Below are 19,821 nucleotides of genomic sequence, written 5' to 3' on the forward strand. Positions count from 1 at the left end.
GACTACAACCACATTCAAGATATAGAACAGTTCTACCACCCAGAAAACTCCATTTACAGTCACTACTTTCCCCAGTCCCTGGTGACCACTGATCTATTTTTGACCCTTGAAGTTTTGCCCTTTCTGAGATAGCATATGAATGGAATCATATAGTACATAATCTTTTGTTTCTGGCTTTTGAGCCCCATCCACATTCTTTCATGTTTCAGTAGTTAGTTCCAAGAATACCTTTAAAGAACTTTTAAAACAGTGGTCCCTATCATAGACTGGAATTCAAACCCTCTCAGATGCATTAATCATGTCTTACCAGCCCACAGTGCTTGGTTTGGCTTTGAAGGGGGCACCTCGTACCTTCCCTTCTAGTAGTCTCTGAAGTTGCTGAAACAGCACTCTTTTATGGGGTGTAGAAACCACAACAAACAGTGAGCCTTAATTTGTTTTCTTAATTAGGGTTTTTTAGTTGCAAGTAATGGAAGTCAACTCAAACTAGATTAAGGAAACAGTAAAGCTTGTTGTAACATTGCAGGCTCAGATCTCAAAGACATCAAGGGCAACTGAGCTGCAGGGCAAGCCTGGAAGCTAGAACCAGAAACAGGAAGCAGAACTCCTTTCTTCTTCTTGTCTCTGTGTCTTGGCTCATAGGCTTCATGGACTTTTCTCCTATAACCTGGCTTCCTCCATATTCTCATCAACACTATAAACTGTGGTTTCTTAGTAGTCGATAATCAGACATCCTTCCCTAATCAAGTCCATATTAAATGTTGCATGTGTGTGACTGGAGCAGGGTGGATAAATAGAGTCATGTAATAAAAGCATTGCAAACATTGTTATTTGGGGAAAGATAACAATTCACTCACATGAATTAAGTAGGGTTTGGGGAATGGATTTGCAGAGAATAGGGACTCATTGAGAACTACTCAAAGATTATAAAAAATTCCTTTTCATTCTTTAGTTTTACCATTAGTCTACAATATATTACTAACCTTTCTTGGCCCAAAATCTGATTTTCAACCTTTTATATATTTGACTTAGAAAAAAAGAAAAAAATAGTTTACATAATTATTATAATGAGACCTAAGAACACACAATAGTTTTACCTGTATTTCACTAGGTTCATCTTTATCTGGCCATTTTTTATTTATAGTTTGAATGTTATATAATGGTAGTGGTTTGATCCAAATTCTTCCCTGAAAATACTTTTAATTCTTGTCTTTCTAAAGACTAATTTAATGATTGTATATTCTCATTTCTTTTTGGGGGATTTCTTTAGGAAAGGTTACTTTTCCCTGAAAATTAGTGACCAGCAGTTCTTCTCTGAGCCACAGCTGATCAACGTACAAGCATTTTCAACACAGGTAATAAAAATGCCATGCTATTAATAATTTTACATGCCTACCAATTCTCAAGCACAAATCAGGGTTTCTTATAGTTGTAGGAAAAATGATTGAGCTGAATTAATCTTGTCTCGGTCTCCTCATGAAATATTTTTTTAAATACTTCTAGGCAATAACAATAGTAACAATCATTACTAATACATCTACAGTACTATCTGCAGTGCTTCTCATGTAATCCTCATGACATCTCTATGAGGTATTATCCCTAATTTACAGATGACAACTCTAAGTCACAGGGAGCTTAAGTAACTTGTCTATGGTAATACAGCTAATCAATAGAGAGCCAAGATTTGTGCTCAATAAATCTGAATGCAGATTCTGTGTCCTTGACAACTTCATTATGGTACCTTCTTTTGCTATACTGAATCCAAAACTAGCCCATCAGAATAATCTGAAGTGTTCTAGTTCTTAAGTCTTTTCTTATTCTGAGATAAATGAGTTTGTTTAAATGTTTCTCTCAAAAAAAAAAAAAAAAAGTTTCTCATGGATATGAAATTATGTTGACTACTTTTGTCTATCTAACTTGTAGCTGGACTGCATTTATCTTAATTGGCCATAGTTAGAGAATCTTATTAAGGATATACTTAAATGTTGTGCCAATGTGGTCATTAGCCAAACATTGGTCTGAAGAAATCATGGTAGATGTTGTAAAACTTAGTGTGATGTTTCTTCTGTTCTCATCATTCATCTCTGTCAAGTTGTACTTAGGTGTGCTGAATAGATATAGTGGTAGAAACTCTGAGTAATTGGGCTTGAGGGTTTGAACAGCTAAAAAATGTAAAGAAAGTAGGAAGATAGATATATTCTTAAGCTGTGAACAGCAAGAGAATGGGACATCATCACGGGGAACCAAGGCTGCCTAAATATCCAGATCTTAAGAATGTGTTAGTCATGATTCAAGGAAGGACATGGGGTCATTGTTTTTAAACTGACATTTTTATATCTTTGGTCTATAAATGAAAAGACTATGGACCATGGACCATGGATAACATAGACTTGAACCAGAAGTGGCTGCCAAATGATATGAGCAGCCCAGCTCAGTTCTTGATGGCATTCTCACTTTAGGGATGACTGAAGTTAAAGAATGATTAGAAATTAATCCTAAATTAATTTGATCTCAGGGTTGGGCTAAGAGGATGAATTTTGTTTTCGTTGTAGCTAAACTGCGATCTCTGTAAATGTGGGCCAGAGCATGACAGCAAGCCTCAGGACTTACTGGCTGAGATGTTTTTCTGTACTTAAGCTCAGAAGTTTTGTTTTGTTCCATTTGTTTGTGTAAAATAGTTATTCTAGACATGTGACTAAAAGGCTACTGTAGGTATCAGCACGTGGCTTTCTCACTGAGATGGTGAGTTCCCTGATTTTTGTTGTTTTCCCCCAATCAAGTGAGTAGATAATGAGGGCACATTTTTATTTTATTTATGAGAGGCTTTTGTCATTTTAACTTTTCAAAAATGAGCCCTGGCCGGTTTGGCTCAGCGGTTAGAGCGTTGGCCTGCGGTCCAGAGAGACCCGGGTTCGGTTCCCGCTAAGGGCACGTACCTCGGTTGCAGTTTGTCCCCGGCCCTGGTCGGTCGTGCGGGTGGCAGCCACTCGATGTGTTCCTTTCACGTCGATGTTTCTCTCTCTCTCTCTCTGTTCCTCTCTCTCCCTCCCACTCTACCTGAACAAAAAATGGAAAAATGTCCTCGGGTGAGGAAAAAAAAAAAAAATGAATTTTAACTTACTTTTGTTCCTTTACGTTTCTGTGATATTTCAACAAGGTCTTGAGGCTCCCTGAGAGTTTCTCATGTAACTTAAGTCAATCTTTTTCATTTATGGATTTTGACATCACATTTGACCTCTCTCTTTAGAATCCAAGGGGCCTTTCATTCCCATGTGTGGAATCACAGCCTTTGGATTTTCTCTTGGGAATTCTAAGTAGCTATTATCTAGTTTCCTATTATGTGATTATTATAACGATTCATTAGTTAGACATTACTTTAATAGATACTGAAATTCCAAGGAGGTCAGGAGAGCTAGTCTTAAAAGAAAGCCATTTGGATTAAAGAAGGCAATGTGCTGAAAAAAGTTCTAGATGGTTCAACTTCAAATGATATAAAAACTAAGATAATGTTTTTTTTGGCTTCTGGCCTTGATTTTTTTTTTTTTTGGTTTGGTGAGATTTTTTTTTTTTTTTTCTATCATGGTTCATTAACTTTTATCTTTGTGAAGGAACACTTTATCTACTTACTCAAGCTGGTGAGAGGAAACCTGATAATCCTAAGGAAAACATATTAAAAATTGCTGTGTTAGTAATGCCACATGAATTAACCAGGTTGCCTTACTCAGCCCATGATCTTATCAGGCTTTATAACCTGAGCCGGGGTGGGCCCCCTCAAGACATGGATGAGACAGCTTAAAGAAAATTACTGAAAGGGACCAGAAATAGCATGAATTCAAAATGCAAAAAAAAAGTATCTTACTCCGAGTCAGCGTGCTGCAACACAGCCTGGAATGAAGTGCTCCACTCCCAACACAAATGAAAAAATTCCATATGTCTTCTTAGTCTTTCTTGGATGCAGACAACTGTTTGGGTTGCCTGACACTGAGCCAATCACAGTTACAATGCAGGACACGTAGTACAAATCAAGACAGGAGAGACTTCAAAGACTTAGAAGCAAGCAGCTCTCCTTGATTGCCTCTGATGAATACTGTAGTCCTGAAGTGGCCTGAGAACCCTCCAGAACCAGAGATGTGAAGTAATCTCATTTGCTGTGACTAGTATGACTGACCATACGTTTGACAAATACTTCTAATATGCAACAGTTTGGCACTTTGCTAGAACAACTAGAGTTCTATAAAAAGCATCAAAATATCAACTAGGTTGCACACAACTGGTGTCTAGCCCAACGGGATATCCTCTCTTTTCCTGCTAAATGGTTTCTCTTCTCCTCCTTCCCTTCATTCCACAGCCTCCCTACGTGCTGAGAAATGAGGCCCTCCATATTAGCAGAGGAGAGAGGGGAACCATCACCACCCAGCTGCTTGACATCCGAGATGATGACAATCCACAGGATGTGGTCGTCGATGTGCTGGATCCTCCACTTCATGGTCAATTTCTTCAAACCCTTCAGTCCCCTGCAACCCCTGTCTATCAATTCCGGCTGGATGAACTCTCCAGGGGCCTTCTCCACTATGCTCATGATGGCCTGGATAGCACATCCGACGTTGCAGTCTTGCAGGCCAATGATGGACACTCCTTCCAAAATATACTGTTCCACGTGAAGACCGTGCCCAAGGTAGGTGTCATTCCCAGAGTTACAATTTCCTTGCTCCTAGATGTTAAGTTTTATTGATGATATAATTTTGCAATTTCATAAAGATGTGGGTGGATATTTATTCAAACATTTATTAAGCACCTATTATGGAGACACTTAGGGCATTCAAAGATTAAGAAAACATATTATCCAATCCCAGGGGCTGTATATATTTTGTTAGGAACACATTTTAATCTGAAAGAACTGACCTCATGTTCTCTACAGAAGGTAAGCTGTTGAATCTTTACATTTGCTTCCTTCCATAAGAATGCCTCATTGTCCACTGATCCTTTTGTCTCCTGTCTGAGCATGATCATAATCAAATGCACCCCTGTTCTTGTCTGTTCTTCTAAAACAGCACATGTTATATGTGACGCTCAGAGTCCAGTTATTGTAACGAATCTAAAAGGATGAGTGCAGCCGTTTTGTTAGCCCAACTGAGGTAGGCTGTGGGAACTCTCCCCTGGTCACCATAGGAATCGTTGGCCTATGGGGCAGAAGCAGTGTTTCTCAGGCTGAGTCATTCCCATGCCATCTCCATACGTCTCTGCCATCTGGGCAGGCACCTGCTCTATTATGTACTTAATGCTCTTCTTTGAATCAGCTTCCTTTGCCACTGTGGCCTCATCCCAATAAATGATATTTGTGAAATCATGGACTCAATGTAGCATTATACTTTTTTCTGTAATATTAAAATTAATATATAACCATTTTATAAAATTTCATCTATGTCCTACATAAAATATTCTTGGATGCTACTAATGAGATATCTAGCACATTTTTGGAAATACTGGGCTATGTCAGAGATCAATTTTTTTATTTTTTTAGAGAGAGAAATTTGTTGTTCCATTTATTTGTGCATTCATTGGTTGCTTCTTGTATTTGCCCTGACTTGAGTTCGAACCCACAACCTTGGCATATCAGGACGACAATCTAACCAACTGAGCTACCCAGCTAGGGCTATTGAAAACGCTTTTCAAAACCACTTGTTACTTGATGATATTTCATTAGAAGCTCTTTTCTCTGATATAGCAAGAATGACTCTCTCCCATGGTTGTAGACTGAGAGACATAATTTTTTTTGAAACTTTTCATTCCAAATATCAGTACCTAATGAATTAATAATCAGCTAGAGAGACTGATTTGCTGAGAACAGGTTAGAAATCAATTGTCACTTTCTCACCAATGATGACTCAAAATTTGTGATTGATCCTCATGAAGGTGAACACCTGAATTTAAGATGATCTCACGAGTTCCTCAGGCTCTTGTCTCATTATTTTCAGCTGCTAAAAACAGTGATGGTGAGGTAGATGGGAGAAACTGAGGGCTGATTATGAGACAGAGGTGGCAGATAGCCACCTTGTAGCTAATCCTAATTATCACCCTCAAGCAGTTGCCCTGAGGTTTTGTTCTGAAGAGATGAAGTCTAGACAGACACAGAAAGTTTTCTTTTCTTCCTTCTTGGTTTCTTTTTTTTTTAATCCTCACCCGAGGACATTTTTTGCATTTATCTTCAGACAGAGCAAGAGGGAGAGAGGTATGAAGAGAGAGAAACATCGATGTGAGAGACACATCGACTGGTTGCCACCCACACGACCCCAACCGGAGCTGGAGACAAGCTGCAACCGAGGTACATGCCCTTCGTGGGAACTGAACCTGGGACTCTCCAGTCCGCGGGCCAATGCTCTAACTGCTGAGCAAACCAGCCAGGGCCTTTCCTGTTTTGTTTTTCCAAAGATTGTTGCAGGACTTCATTGCAACCCTAGCAGCTGCCCTCCTTATCGTGGTTTCAGCCTCCATGTATGGAGCCCTGTTCCGTGTACTGCACAGTCATTTTGTGTGGTATGACCCAAGGTTGAAGGGTATTTCTAGGACTTTCCCTGCTTTGACTACAGAAACAAAACAAAGAAAACTAGAATCTTAATGTATAAGCAAGGCATAAGCGCAGAGCTTGAGGCACCTGTGGTGCGTATAACTTGGGAGTCATGTTGGCATTTATCCCTCCTTGCCCCTGCCATCTCTCTGTCCCCTATCATGCTGTGCTTACCTGTCATCAGGTGAACTAATGGCTTATAAGCCAATGAATTGGGATGATGAAACCAGTGACCAGAGCCCCAGCATCCATCAAGACATGCTACTAATACATTTGACTCTGTGATACTGATATTTTATAAATATATAATATATGTTTTTAAGGAATTCAAAGTACTTTTCCTCCTACTTATTATACTTATCTTTACAATATCTTAGTAAAGATTAGAATAGAATCTATATGACCTTATTATTTATAAAGAAAATTCTACTATGGATGGTGGGGATTTTTTTTGTTTGTTTTGTTTTTTAACCTTTATTGGGCACTAATGCTTGATGTGAATTATTTCATTTTATCTTCATAATCATTTTAGGATGTTTGTGCAACTATTATCTCTAAATTTTTCAAAGGAGAAAACTAAAAAAAGGAGGTTTGAAGACATTTAAAGAGGTTTTAAAACATTTATTTTTTCATAAAGGTATTTAGTGCTAGAGCGGAGATTCAGTTCAACTGTGTTCTGGCTCCTCACTTAACCTCATGGCTCTCTTCATTCTAGTCCATCTTTTGCAATATTTGGACACATATATTCTTATCATCTTAATGGGCAGAATGGACAGTAATTTAGTCATTTTCTCAGTGTCCTATTCTGGCAGTCTAGGCCCCAAACCTCTTGGAATCTTCCCTGTGGAATCACCATATCTTGTTACAAGTGAAATTATTTATAGTCATAAGTCTACTGGAGCCCAAGAAGAAAAAATGCCTCAACGGTTAATGGCTTCCAGTAGATGTATAGTCAAGGCATGATTGATTTCGTTCTGATAGCTGTTTCAGAATATGGGCAGCCAGGTCCTTACCCTGAGGCTACCTGTGCGTTAAATTTGGAGTGGGGCCAGTTTCTGGCTGATGTCTAGCTGGTGGCTTCAAAGGAGTGGCCAAGGGGTTTAGTTTAACTCCTAGTGAATGGATGTACACATTAATCCCAATGTTGTTCAACAGAAAATTAACCTGGTAAGAGAGATGGAAAAGGAAATAGGGGTAGAAAAAGGACGCAGAAACTTGTTCAGTCTTACTCTCTTGAGCCAGGGACAATGCAGGGGTTGAGTACGTTTTTGTTGGATGGATAGATGGATGGATGCAGCTTGAGTGAGGCTGCGGCCTGTGTCCTGCCTGTAGTGGGTCTCTCGCATCAGATGGGACGCCTTCAGCACCTCTGCTGATGCTGGCTTAGCCGTCGGGGACCGAGGGTAGGAGCTGTCAGATCCACTCCTGTTTCTCAAGTTCCACATCACTGCCCCCAAACTTAGGTTTTTATCCCTGGCCTGGCAGGAAGTAAACTTGACTGTCACCCTCCAGGCCTGTATTGAGTGGCTGAGGAAAAAACAGACCCAGAACTGGTGTTGAAACATGTTCAGCTGAAGGGAGGAGGCAAAAGAAATAAAAAAGATTAAGAAGTAATAAAGAATGCTCTGCTGAACAGGCTTTCATTAATTGGGTGGATTACCAAAGCCAAGCCTGCTAGAATACCGTTCCAAAGCAATTCGGCTTCTGATAAGGGCTGGAAATGTGGACAGGAAAAAGTCAAGCTTATTGGTGAGTTTCTCTCCACTGCTGAGCTTTCAAAGAATGACTTTCTTTTTTATTAATTAAGGCATCTCTGGAAATCATGTGTCTTTGTCCACATTGGCAATACATCTGATGATCTTTCTGACCTTGTTTGTTGTTTGAAAAGTTATTTTCTGCAACTGGGTAATGCTTTGATGTTAAAAGCCCCCACGTGTCATGCTCATGAACTGAATGGAAAATTCTGTTACGGAGGGGCCTTCCTGGCTGCTTGACCTTGGCAAGGCCCGTGTGCAGCTAAAGGCCCTGCTGGGTTTTCCCTCGATTTTCTTAAAAGCTCTCCTTCCATTGGTGGTTTTGCAGGGACACACTTTGATAATAAGAGTGTTGGTGAGAATTATAAATATTAATGGCACAAGAAATGTTTATTTTTCTGAATAAGAGTCTATCTCATGAATAAATCCTTAGCCTATGTTAGGTTTTCACCTTTTTTGGACTTGCTTAAGTTGTTCAATCTAGAGTCTTTTAAGATGCATCACTCAGAGTATAATCTGTGTTTGTTTGTTTGTTTGTTTATAAAGCAGTTGAAATCTACATGGAGAGAGGGGAAATCTAGGTGAGGGAACAAAGCTTCTTCACACACACCTTGACAAACACAAAAACAGTCCTGTTACCTTTCCATCTTCTTCATCTTGGTAAATAGCCTCGGAGTTGCCCCTCACCTGCGCCACCCCGCGGGCTCCTTCCCCAAAATCCACGCTCTTCTACAAGATTACATTTAAAAGCTATGGTATAGATGAGGCTTTGCAAGTTAAGGTATATTTACAGAATAAATACATGTTAGGGTAGACGTTGGCATTGGCTATATCCAATTATAGTCATTTTCTATTTAATTGAGTTGAAACTTTTTTTATCTTCATATTTTGGCCTGGGGTTGGGGCACACTATCATTTGAGCTCATCATTTTGTCCTAAGCTCTAATTTGGGGGTGGGGAGGATTTCATTGTATTTATGAGATTTTTTTTTTTTAACTCCCAAATGACAACTTGGGCCCTTACTTTTGGTTTACAACATTAATATTTTTATTTATAATACAATACATAATGGCTAACTTTATTACCAACATTTCTGTATGCCTATTGTCTATGAAATGAATTAGAAGAACTTTTTAATTTAAAGCACTGTTCCACTGTTTTAATTACGCCCCCATAATCTCTTGTGGGGATTTCATTGCCTTGTAATGTGGTACCCTGAAGGATATATAAAACATCACTAGGCAAAAGATTAGTCAACTGATATTAAGGCTGATTTCTTGAGTTTAACACGGATATACGCACCATTGTGCAGAATAAGAAAAAAACTACAAGGATATAAAGAAATTGTAAAATGTCAGACCCACTGGGGAAATTAGGCTAAAATTTTTGGCTTTTTGGACACATTGGCTGTAAAAAAAAAAGATGGTATTTAGCTTGCTATTCATCTCTTCTTAAAGCTTCTCTGGACCATCTCCCAAAAGAAAGCAACTGAAAAACCATCTTCATCATAATGAGTAGGAAGAATTATCCTTCTTTTCCTTAGACAGTTGTCTGTTTCTTAAGTACTGTAAACAAATAATTAAGAAACAGAAGAATATGTATTATCCTGTTATAAACATAACCATACTAAATGCCTGTTTATGGAGTTTTGGGAGACGCAGTCCAGACCCATCATGATTTCTACCCTGGGCAATGCATCTCATACTTCTTAGACTCCACATCTCACGGGGATCTTGTTAAATGCATATGGGAATGAATCCATCTAAAAAAGCTGCACAGCAGAGGAAACAATCTACAAAGTGAAAAGGCAACCTATGGAATGGAAGAAAATATTTGAAACCATATATTTCATAAGGGGTTAACATCTAAAATAGATAAGGAACTGAAGCAACTCAATAGCAGAAAAGCAACCTGATTAAAAATGGGCTAGGGCCCTGGCCAGTGTGGGTTAGTGGTTAGAGTGTCGGCCTATACACCCAAGGGTTGTGGGTTCGATTCCCAGTCAAGGGCACATACCTGGGTTTCAGGTTTGATTCCTGGCCCCAGTTGGGGCCGTGTGGGAGGCAACCAATTGATGTGTCTCTTTCACATTGATGTCTCCCCACCCCCCACCCCTTCCACTCTCTCTAAAAATCAATGGAAAAAATATCCTTGGGTGAGGATTAACAACAACAAAAAAAATGGGCTAGGGACTTGCCTAGATATTTCTCAGAAGAAGACATACAGTGGACAACAGGTACATGAAATGGTGTTCAACATCACTAATCATCAGAGATATACAAATTAAAGCCACAATGAGATATCTCCTCATACCTGTTAGAATGGCTATTATCAAAAAGACAAAAAATAGCCCAGCTAGTATGGCTCAGTGGTTGAACGTTGACCCACACACCAAGAAGTCACTGGTTTGATTCCCAGGCAGGGCACATGCCCAGGTTGTGGGCCAAGTCTCCTGTGGAGGGCATGCCAATCGATGTTCTCTCTCATTGATGTTTCTATCTGTCTCTCCCTTTCCCTTCCTCATTCTCTAAAATTAATTTAAAAAAAAGACAAAAGATAAGAGTTGGTGAAGATGTGGAGAAAAGAGAAGCTTTATACACAATTGGTGGGAATGTAAATTGGTGTAGCCATTTTGGAAAACAGTATGGAGGTGTCTCAAAAATTTTTAAATAGTACCACTATATAATCTAGCAATCCCATTTCCGGGTGTATATCCAATCAAAATGAAATCAGAGTCTTGAAGAGGAATCTGTACTCCCATGTTAATTGTAGCATTATTTACAATAGTCAAGATATGGAAGCAACCTAAGTGTCCTTCAGTGGGTAAATGGATAAAGAAAATGTGGTTTATATATACAATAGAATGTTGGTCAGCCTCAAAAAAGAAGGAAATTCTACCATTTATGACAGTGTGGATGAGTCTGGAGAACATTATGCTAAGTAAAATAAGTCAGATACAGAAAGACACATACTACATGATCTCACTTATTTTTGGAATCTCAAAAAGTTAAACTCATAAAAGCAGAGTGGAGTGGTGGTTGCCAGGGGCAGGAGACGTTGGTCAAAGAGTACAGAGGTTCAGTTGTGAGGGATGAATAAGTTCTGGAGAGCTAACATACAGCATGGTAACTAGACTTAATAATAATGTATCTTCCACTTGAAATTTGCTTAGAGAATTGATTGTGTTTTCACCACAGCAAAAAAAAAATAATAATCGTAGCTATGTGAGGTGATGGATACCTTAATTAGCTTGATTGTGGTAATCATTTCACAACGTATACATATATCAAAACATCTCATTGTGCATCTTAAATATATACAGTTTTTATTGGTCTAGTATACTTCCGCAAAGCTGATGGAAAATACTAAAATGCAGATTCTAATTCAGAAAGTTCGATTCAGAAGTCTGGGGTAGTGGCCTGAGATTCTGAACTTCTAATAAGCTTTCAGATGTTGCAGATCTCTGAGCACTGACTTGCAAGGAGTACTGTCTCCCAAACATGTACTCACCTAGGAACGATGGGGAATTGTGTTCATAAAGGCGGGTCAGGATAGAGATGCAGTAGAAGAGACCTCTGGGACGTACATTTGGGTCCCAGTGCCTACTGCTGGGAATATGAACGGCCACGTTGCCTCGTCAGTCCAGGGCTGTGGTTGTTGGTATGTGACTGACCTCCATAACCATAATTAGAGTTGACGAGGCTGCTAGTACTGGAAGTGTTTCTGGCAGTTAAGACTCCTGGGTCCAAGTGTATTGCGTTATGTAAAGTTCTGCTGAAGTTAGTAGGGCTCCCCCGACCCAGAATTCTGGTAAACGACATGCCAAGTTCTTGACATGCTTTGATATTTTTGTAAATAATATTCTATGTCAACTGTGAAAGGAGAAAACTCTCCGGGGTTTGCTCCTGGGCATCCTTCACAATAGCAGGTGCCCTTGCTGCTGTTCCCTGGGCACCGTTTGACTCACTTTTCTGGTGACTGGTGGAAAGAGCTCTGCCCGCCTCCTGACAGGGGCAAATGCTCTCTTGTCACGTGACTGAAAATAACATTTGTTATCTTCTGTTCTGAATGTTCCCCTCCTGGTAGTGCTCTTTACTCTGTTCTCTTTGTTAGCATATTTGAAAGTAGTAACAATAATTTAGAAAAACATCTGTTCTGAAATGCATATTTTACAAATGTTATATGTGCTGGTTTTTCAAGTATGAAAACAAACTGAAAACCAAGCATGAGTCCCCTCTCTGATGTCCCCCTGTGGAAGGTGTCACCGATGAGGCTTTGGGAGACGTGTGCTCCTCGCCCGTGAGAAGTCACAGCGCCGTTAGTGACATCGGCTTTCTCAGTTAAACCGGCCACCTTCTCAGGAGTGCTGCCAGGGTGCTTCCGTCCAGTCCGCTTTTCCACTGTTCTTTCAAGGCTTCGCTTGCAGTCAGTCATCCGGGCCTCTCGGTTCGGCCTCTGTGGTGTTTCCAGAATCCGTCTCTAACTCTCCGTTCCCACAGCAATGACCTCTCACCTCCTGTCACCTGAACCATCCTGAGAACTTGTCCGTGGGCTTCTGTGGCTCCCGATCAGCCCAGCTCTGCCCCTCCCACCTCTCGCTGCCAGAGGCTTGCAGCAGCCCAGATCTGAGCACCCCGTTCCCTCCCCCAAAGATTCCTGCCGACTTGCCAGTGCCGACGGCATAAGTTGTCTTCTAGCAGCTTTGTCTTCTACTAGCCAACTTAAAAGAGAGTCACTTTTCTTTGTTTTAACCTCGTGATGTTTCCAGTACCCCAACTGGCACCATACATATTACAGTATCATCGACTCCATTTCCGATGCTTTACTTACTTCCCCATGACTAACGGGAGAGGGAGAGAGAGAAAAACATCGATGTGAGAGCTAAACTGATCAGCTGCCTCCTACACACCCCCTACCAGGAATTGAACCAGCAACCTTTTGGTGCATGGGACAGTGCCCAGTGAACTGAGCCACACCGGCCAGGGCCAATTTGTTCTTAATCCCTTCACCTCTTTCACCCAGTGCCCCGAAGCCTCTCCCCTCTGGCAACCACCTGTTGGAGAAAGTGTCACTTTTCATTTACCTGCTCTCCCCACTCCCTAAACTTCACTTGCCCAAACCACTGGATCTTTTCTTAAGTACACGGCACATTGTCTCATGTCTTTGCTGAAGCTGGGCCCTCTGCCTGGAATCTGGTTCACACCTCCTTCTCTACATAGCCCCTTTTTTGTCATTAAAGAATTAAATGATATTTCCATAGAAAAGCCTTCCTGAGCACTCCTTTTCCCAAGAGGAAATCTCCTTTTTCCTTGATTCACTCACAGCATTCTGCTCAAGCTTCTTACAGAACATCGCTGGTGATGCATCCTAACCACGTGTGTGTCTGTCTCCCCCCTGGATGTAAGCTCTGAAACTGAAGTCATGTTTTAGCTGAATGAAGAGTTCTTGAATGTGGATAGATGGGGAGGATGGAAGGACAGATAGATGGACAAATGATAGAAAGAAATGAAGAGACTTAGTCTTCCTGAATGAAGTAAGTTATTTGCTCATGATAAATTTTTAAAAAGCAGGAAAAATATCATATGTACACAGACACATACACACATATATACACATATTATACACACATATACAGTTGACCCTTAAACAATGCAGAGTCAGGGGTGCCGACTGCCTGTACAATCAAAACTTCTGTATAACTTGATTTGGCCCTCTGCATAGGAATTCCTGACCTGGGCCAGAGATTCCCAACTATGGAGTTGACCCTTGAACAACATGGTTTGCAGTCAAGTGAATATATAGGTCATTTGAAAACAATCCATGTGTAAGTGGACTGACGCAGTTCAAACCCGTGTTGTTTCAGGAGCAGCTGGAGTTCATAGTGTTACTCTAAAGCTATGAATCTCTCCTGTTAGACAGTCTTTAGCAGCAGTAGGACCTGATAACATGTTTTTAAGGACGGATATTCTCTTATTTGGCTTGGACCTAATTCTGTGCTCTTTCTTTATTCTAGGATTACAGAGGTCTTCGGCTTGTGGCTAACTCTGTGGTGTGGGTTCCAGAAGGGGGGATGCTGCAGATCACCAACAGAATCTTACAGGCCGAAGCCCCAGGTGCCAGTGCCTCAGAAATCGTCTACAAAATTACACAGGACCACCCCCAGTTCGGTAACCCCTTTTTCCTTTGCCATGATGCCATCATTGTAGTCAGCAGTCTTAGACTTGCTTTTGTAAGATGCCATGCAGCAAGGTTGTGACATCAGTGAACTTGAGTTTCTAATATCTCACACTTCCCCTTTAAAAACAGAATAATCAAAACAGCTACCATACTGTGCATGTGTTACAGACTAGGTCATATGCTAAGCAATGTAAGCATGTTTTGTATAACATGCAAAAACCTAAACTCTAAGCTTTACAAGAACTTTATTTTACCGAAAATGTAACTTGCGAAAAGTCACCCACCTAATAGATGTCAGTTTAATTTCAAAGCTCAGGCTTTGTCAAACTCCATCTGTGTTCCTCCCAAAACATCACCAGCCTTCTTGATGAGACTTTCTTTTTTAAGAAAACTTTACACAAAAACATTTTTCAAGATTTCCACTGTTACTTGAACTTCTAGCAAGACAGTAGGGTAGGATAACCTGTTTTCCGTCACTATCAACTAGAAATGCTTTATAAAAGATTGTAAGAATTATAAGGCATGCGTAGCTGGCCTTGCAAGAATAGGGAGAAATCCTGAGGTGTCAGAAACAAAGAAGGAACGGAAGCCAGTCTGGGCATGCGCTGATGGCAAGGCTCTCCTGAGAGGGGCGGTATGTGTCTCGGTAACCCGAGGGCTTGGGATTTACTGCCCATGCAGAGACAGAAAGTTGTAATAAAGATCCTGAATAAAACCTGGGCTCTGGAAAGCCTCACCTTCAATTACAGGGACAGAATAGAAAACGAGAAGCTCATCAGCGCAGAGGGATGGCAGAGAAACATACCTGTGTTTTTCAGGGCTCAGAGTAAAGCAAAAAGGCTGCTGAGAATTCAGAATGATTTCTGCTGCAGATCCAGAGTTAAGTTATACTGTGTGCATTGTTTGAGAATCCCAGGGCTGAGACATTAGTATGAAAATTAATCTCAGGCTGATGATACTTCTTGGGTTTCTTATAGAAACGAATAGAAACTACTGCAGAATATCCACCCTCGATTCCAGAACACTCAGGATTCTCACAGATAAAACCACTGAAGATTAGCTCAGAATTCAAAATTACAGAACATATGGGAAAACAATCTATAGTACCATAACTAAAACAAGAAGGTTAAAACCCTAAGGATTTGAAATAAAGGAACAATCTTATAAAAACTACAAAATAAGTATATTTAAAATGATTTAAAGACATGAAAAAAGAATTGAAACTTTAAGGAAATAACAAAATGCTATAAAATGAACAGATTAGGCAGATACTGTTTTACAAAGAAATAAATAGATCGTCTGAAAATGAAAATTATATTCATTAAAAGTCTAAACTTACTCGACATGTTAAATAGTAGAGGAATACACTGTTTTTCCTCTGGGTTATCAGATTTTTAAAATTACATATTTTCTGTAGTGAAAAAAAAATTAACTTCTGTATAATTTTAAAATAATTCCAGTGTCCACAAAGACACTGAAAAGCATAATCTAATCAAGAACTGATATAATTATAAAGCAGTTGGTCGAGCTGGGATGTCATTTATTATAGTTGTGAAACCTTGAGGAAGCCAAGTGGATCCCATAGAGCCACAGGTTTCTTTGAAAGATTAAGCTAGATATTTTTTTAATTTTTAATTTTAAAGTAATTTTAGACTTACTGAAAAGTTGTAAAAATAATATAAAGAGCTCTCAAATACCCTTTATCCAGTTTCCCCCAGTGCTAGCATCTTACATTACCATAGAATAATAATCAAAACCAGGACATTTATATTGATACAATTAATTAGTCCACAGACCTTATTCAATTTTGCCTTCCTTTCACCCACTGATATTAAGCTAAATAACATTTAAGACTTTTACAGCTCTAAAAATATTTGATGTGTTTGATGTATTAAATTCCCTACCTTTATCTTGACTATTAAAAGCCAAAAATTAAATTTCCTGGTGACAACCCAATATTCTAATATTTGGTTTAAGTATTAAACTAAAAAAAAAAAAGCTGAATTAAATTATTTTGAAGCCATTTCAACTTGATAAATGCTGTGTGGGCTTGACTGTGACCCTTTACTATTCTAACTCTCTTGACTAACTTCTTCCTATGAACATGATCCTCTTTTACTGTGTCCAGAGCTTTGTAGTACTAACAAGTAAATCACATTACCCTTGGGAACCATTCAAGAGTAAAAAAGAAAAACAGTGGTGGAAACTAGAAGCCCACTTAACACAAATTGACTTAAACCATCTCTGCCACTGACGTGAACTGCGGATCCTTTCCCTCATTGCCACCCCGGCTACGGCATACTTCCTTGTCACTTTAGAATGTTCTAGTTGGATTTTAGGCATTTTGTGAAGGCTTGACCATGGAATTGAACCAAATGTAAACAGCTTGTGTAGTCTGTGCATAAAGAACCCGAGTTCACCCACGATGGACTCATCACTGTCTTCCAATGTACGTTTCGACAAGTGGATTACTACTTATACCCTTAGGTACTTCACAGGTTTGGATGTAAATTTAATGAGTTAATGAAGGATCTTCAGTATCATTTGAAGGAGAATCTGACTTAATCCTGCACACTGCTAACTCTAAATGATTTAGCATAATGGAATAAAGTGTTAATACCAATTATCTCAATCCTAAATGAATTAATGGAGATTCCAATGAGATTTCAATTCTTAAAGACCTATTAAACTCTTCCTTCAGAATTCTTGGTTGAAACAGACTTCAGTATAAAGGAAATCTGAAATCGATTATTTTCTGTTTGTTTTCAACCTGTATTTTCATATATTTAAAGGGCCATCTTCTGGTATTTGTCATATTTTAATATAAATGGAGGTGAGGTATTACACAAAAGCTATCACCTCCCTGGAGAGAGCCCCACAAAACACTGTTACTCCTTTCTGTCACCTCAGGGGCTTGTCAAAAGGCACCTTGTATTCAACCTGCCCAGTGCTGAACTCATCTTCCCTCCAACCTGCTCACCCCATCAGCTAAATTGCTAACCTACCCATTACTTAACCTAGTAGGCAAGTCTCCTGTTCCTCCCTCTCTGTCATCCTTCACAGTCAGGTCTGTTCCTTCCACTTCCTCAGTGGCTCTAGTATCTGTTTAATTCTTTCCAATCTTACCTTTGTTGCCTTAGTTCAGGTCCCCATCTCTCATTTGGATTTGACACATAAATGTTAGCTTCTGTTGTTATCATTTTAACAGAATAAAACCCAGTCTTTTTAACAGGACTTTCAAGCCTCATGGGCTCTCGGTATTCTGATCATGTGCCTTCCATGTTCTAAGTCAGTTCATGCCATTCACCTCCCGAAAAGTCTCACAGTGACTCCCAAGTGCTTATGCAAGGGACTGATCTTCAGGGGGAGGAAGTACATTTTGCTTATCTTGGAATTCCCCAATCTGAGTGTCTACCACAGCAGCTAGCACCTAACAGGTGCCCACTGACTATTTACCAGGGCAAAATTAATGGAATTAACCAATATCCTAGGATTTCTGTTAATTTTTATAGTGTGGCAATTATTTTTTAATCTGAAAAATGGGTTTATTTCATTAGGACTTGTTAGGGAAAATCTGCTTAGCTTTTATATTATAAAACAGAATAGCTAGGAGCTTGGCATTTGAATATTCTGTCATTACTCTCCACATTTTCATTGCAGATATCTTTTAAAATCTTTTGCACTGTACTCATATTCATAAACAGTCCACATATTGGAAAAGAATTATATTAGTAGCATCTTATGAACAGAAGTTGAACCAGGGAAGGACATGTAATGGAATTTGTAACTTAGGTACAAATGAGAGATAATACAAAAAAGAAACTAGAGTGAGTTGATTCTGCACAAGATTATATAAAGAAGAGTATTGATGTTTTTCTCTTACTTTCGTATTTCATCAACATGCAGAATATCATGCTGATTTTTAATTCGAATTTAGTGCAGATAAATATTAAAATGACTATTTCCTTTCAGTAAGAAAACAGATTTCTAGGGCAAGCAAAGTATTTATCCATTGCCCGATATGTTTAGTGTACCAAGGTCTGGGTTTCCTCCTACCTAACATTGTTAAAATATACACCGTTTCTCCCCCCCCCCACACACCGAAGATTAGAGAGGCTTCTTTCAGATTTATTGTTAGATGCATTTTCATGAGAACACAGCTTCTGTTTTTAGCATTTCATCTATTCTTCTGTTTGGTCTTCACTTGAAGGCATATTCTCCTTGTGAAATTTTAATTGTTTCTATAACACCTCTGTATTTGCAATCTCACTTTAAAAAGATAGTAGCTTCAGGTGGAGAATAAGCAATAGAAACAGATTGGTGTTGGTGGCAGTGTTATTTAGATTTAGATTTCCTTGCTTCAATTCTAATGAAGTTCAGAGATGAAGGAGGAGAATATTTATCAGGGTAAACATTGGCCAGTGAACACAAAATAATCATGATTGTTAACAGAGTTTTATGACCAAGGATATGAGCTTCAGATTCAAATCCCATCTCCTTCACTTACCATTTGTGTGACCTAGAATGAGTTATTGAACTGCTTTGAGCCTAAAGAACTTTGTTTTTAAAATGTGAGAAGACAGCCCTGGTCAGTTTGGCACAGTGGTAAGAGCATCAGCCTGTGGACCAAAGAGTCTCAGGTTCGATTCTGGTCAAGGGCACGTACCTTGGTTGCGGTTCATCCCTGGCCCTGGTTGGGTGGTGTAGGAGGCAACCAGTCGATGTGTCCCTCTCGGGTCTATGTTTCTTTCTCTCTCCTTCCCTCCCACTCTATCTGAAGATAAATATAAAAATATCCTTGGGTGAGGATTAAAAAGTAAAATGGAGATGACAGTAACATCTTCAGAAGAATTAAAATGTAATAATAAGGATGACCAACACTTTTTAAAAATATATGTTTATTTATTTATTTTTTAGAAGAGAAGAAGGGAAAGGGAGATGGGAACATAGATATGAATATGAGAGAGAAACATCTATCAACTGCCTCCCATAGGACCCCTATTGGGGATCGAGCCCACAACCCGGGCATGTGCCCTGACTGGGAATCGAACTGGGACCTCTCAGTCCACGGGATGATGCTCAAACCACTGAGCACACTGACCAGGCTGACCAATACTTTTTAAAGCACCTATGAAGTATAGACTGTTATTCTTATTTTACCAGTGAGGAGCAGAGCTTGAGCATAAGTAAGCTCATGCAGTTGGGTGTGATGGAACTGGGTTTGAACCATGTAAAGTGCTTCATGCAGAGTCTGCTATACACAGTCCAGTGCAGCTGTTATTACTTCCACTGAACAGAATTCTCCCGAGGATAACTTTTTCTGAT

At 39.5% G+C, this 19,821-nt stretch overlaps 1 protein-coding gene across 1 annotated transcript in view; it reads left to right on the forward strand.

Moving 5' to 3' along the window:
* The window catches only part of FRAS1 (Fraser extracellular matrix complex subunit 1), a 432,882-nt gene that overhangs the window by 287,399 nt on the left and 125,662 nt on the right, over positions 1-19,821 (forward strand). The window contains exons 28-30 of the mRNA XM_036267136.1: positions 1,271-1,355; positions 4,349-4,675; positions 14,333-14,486. Of these exons, the coding sequence (XP_036123029.1) occupies positions 1,271-1,355; positions 4,349-4,675; positions 14,333-14,486 (566 nt within the window). The remainder of the gene's footprint in view (positions 1-1,270; positions 1,356-4,348; positions 4,676-14,332; positions 14,487-19,821) is intronic.

This window comes from Molossus molossus, unplaced genomic scaffold, assembly GCF_014108415.1.
Source record: "Molossus molossus isolate mMolMol1 unplaced genomic scaffold, mMolMol1.p scaffold_m16_p_1, whole genome shotgun sequence".
NCBI classification, from domain to species: Eukaryota; Metazoa; Chordata; class Mammalia; order Chiroptera; family Molossidae; genus Molossus; species Molossus molossus.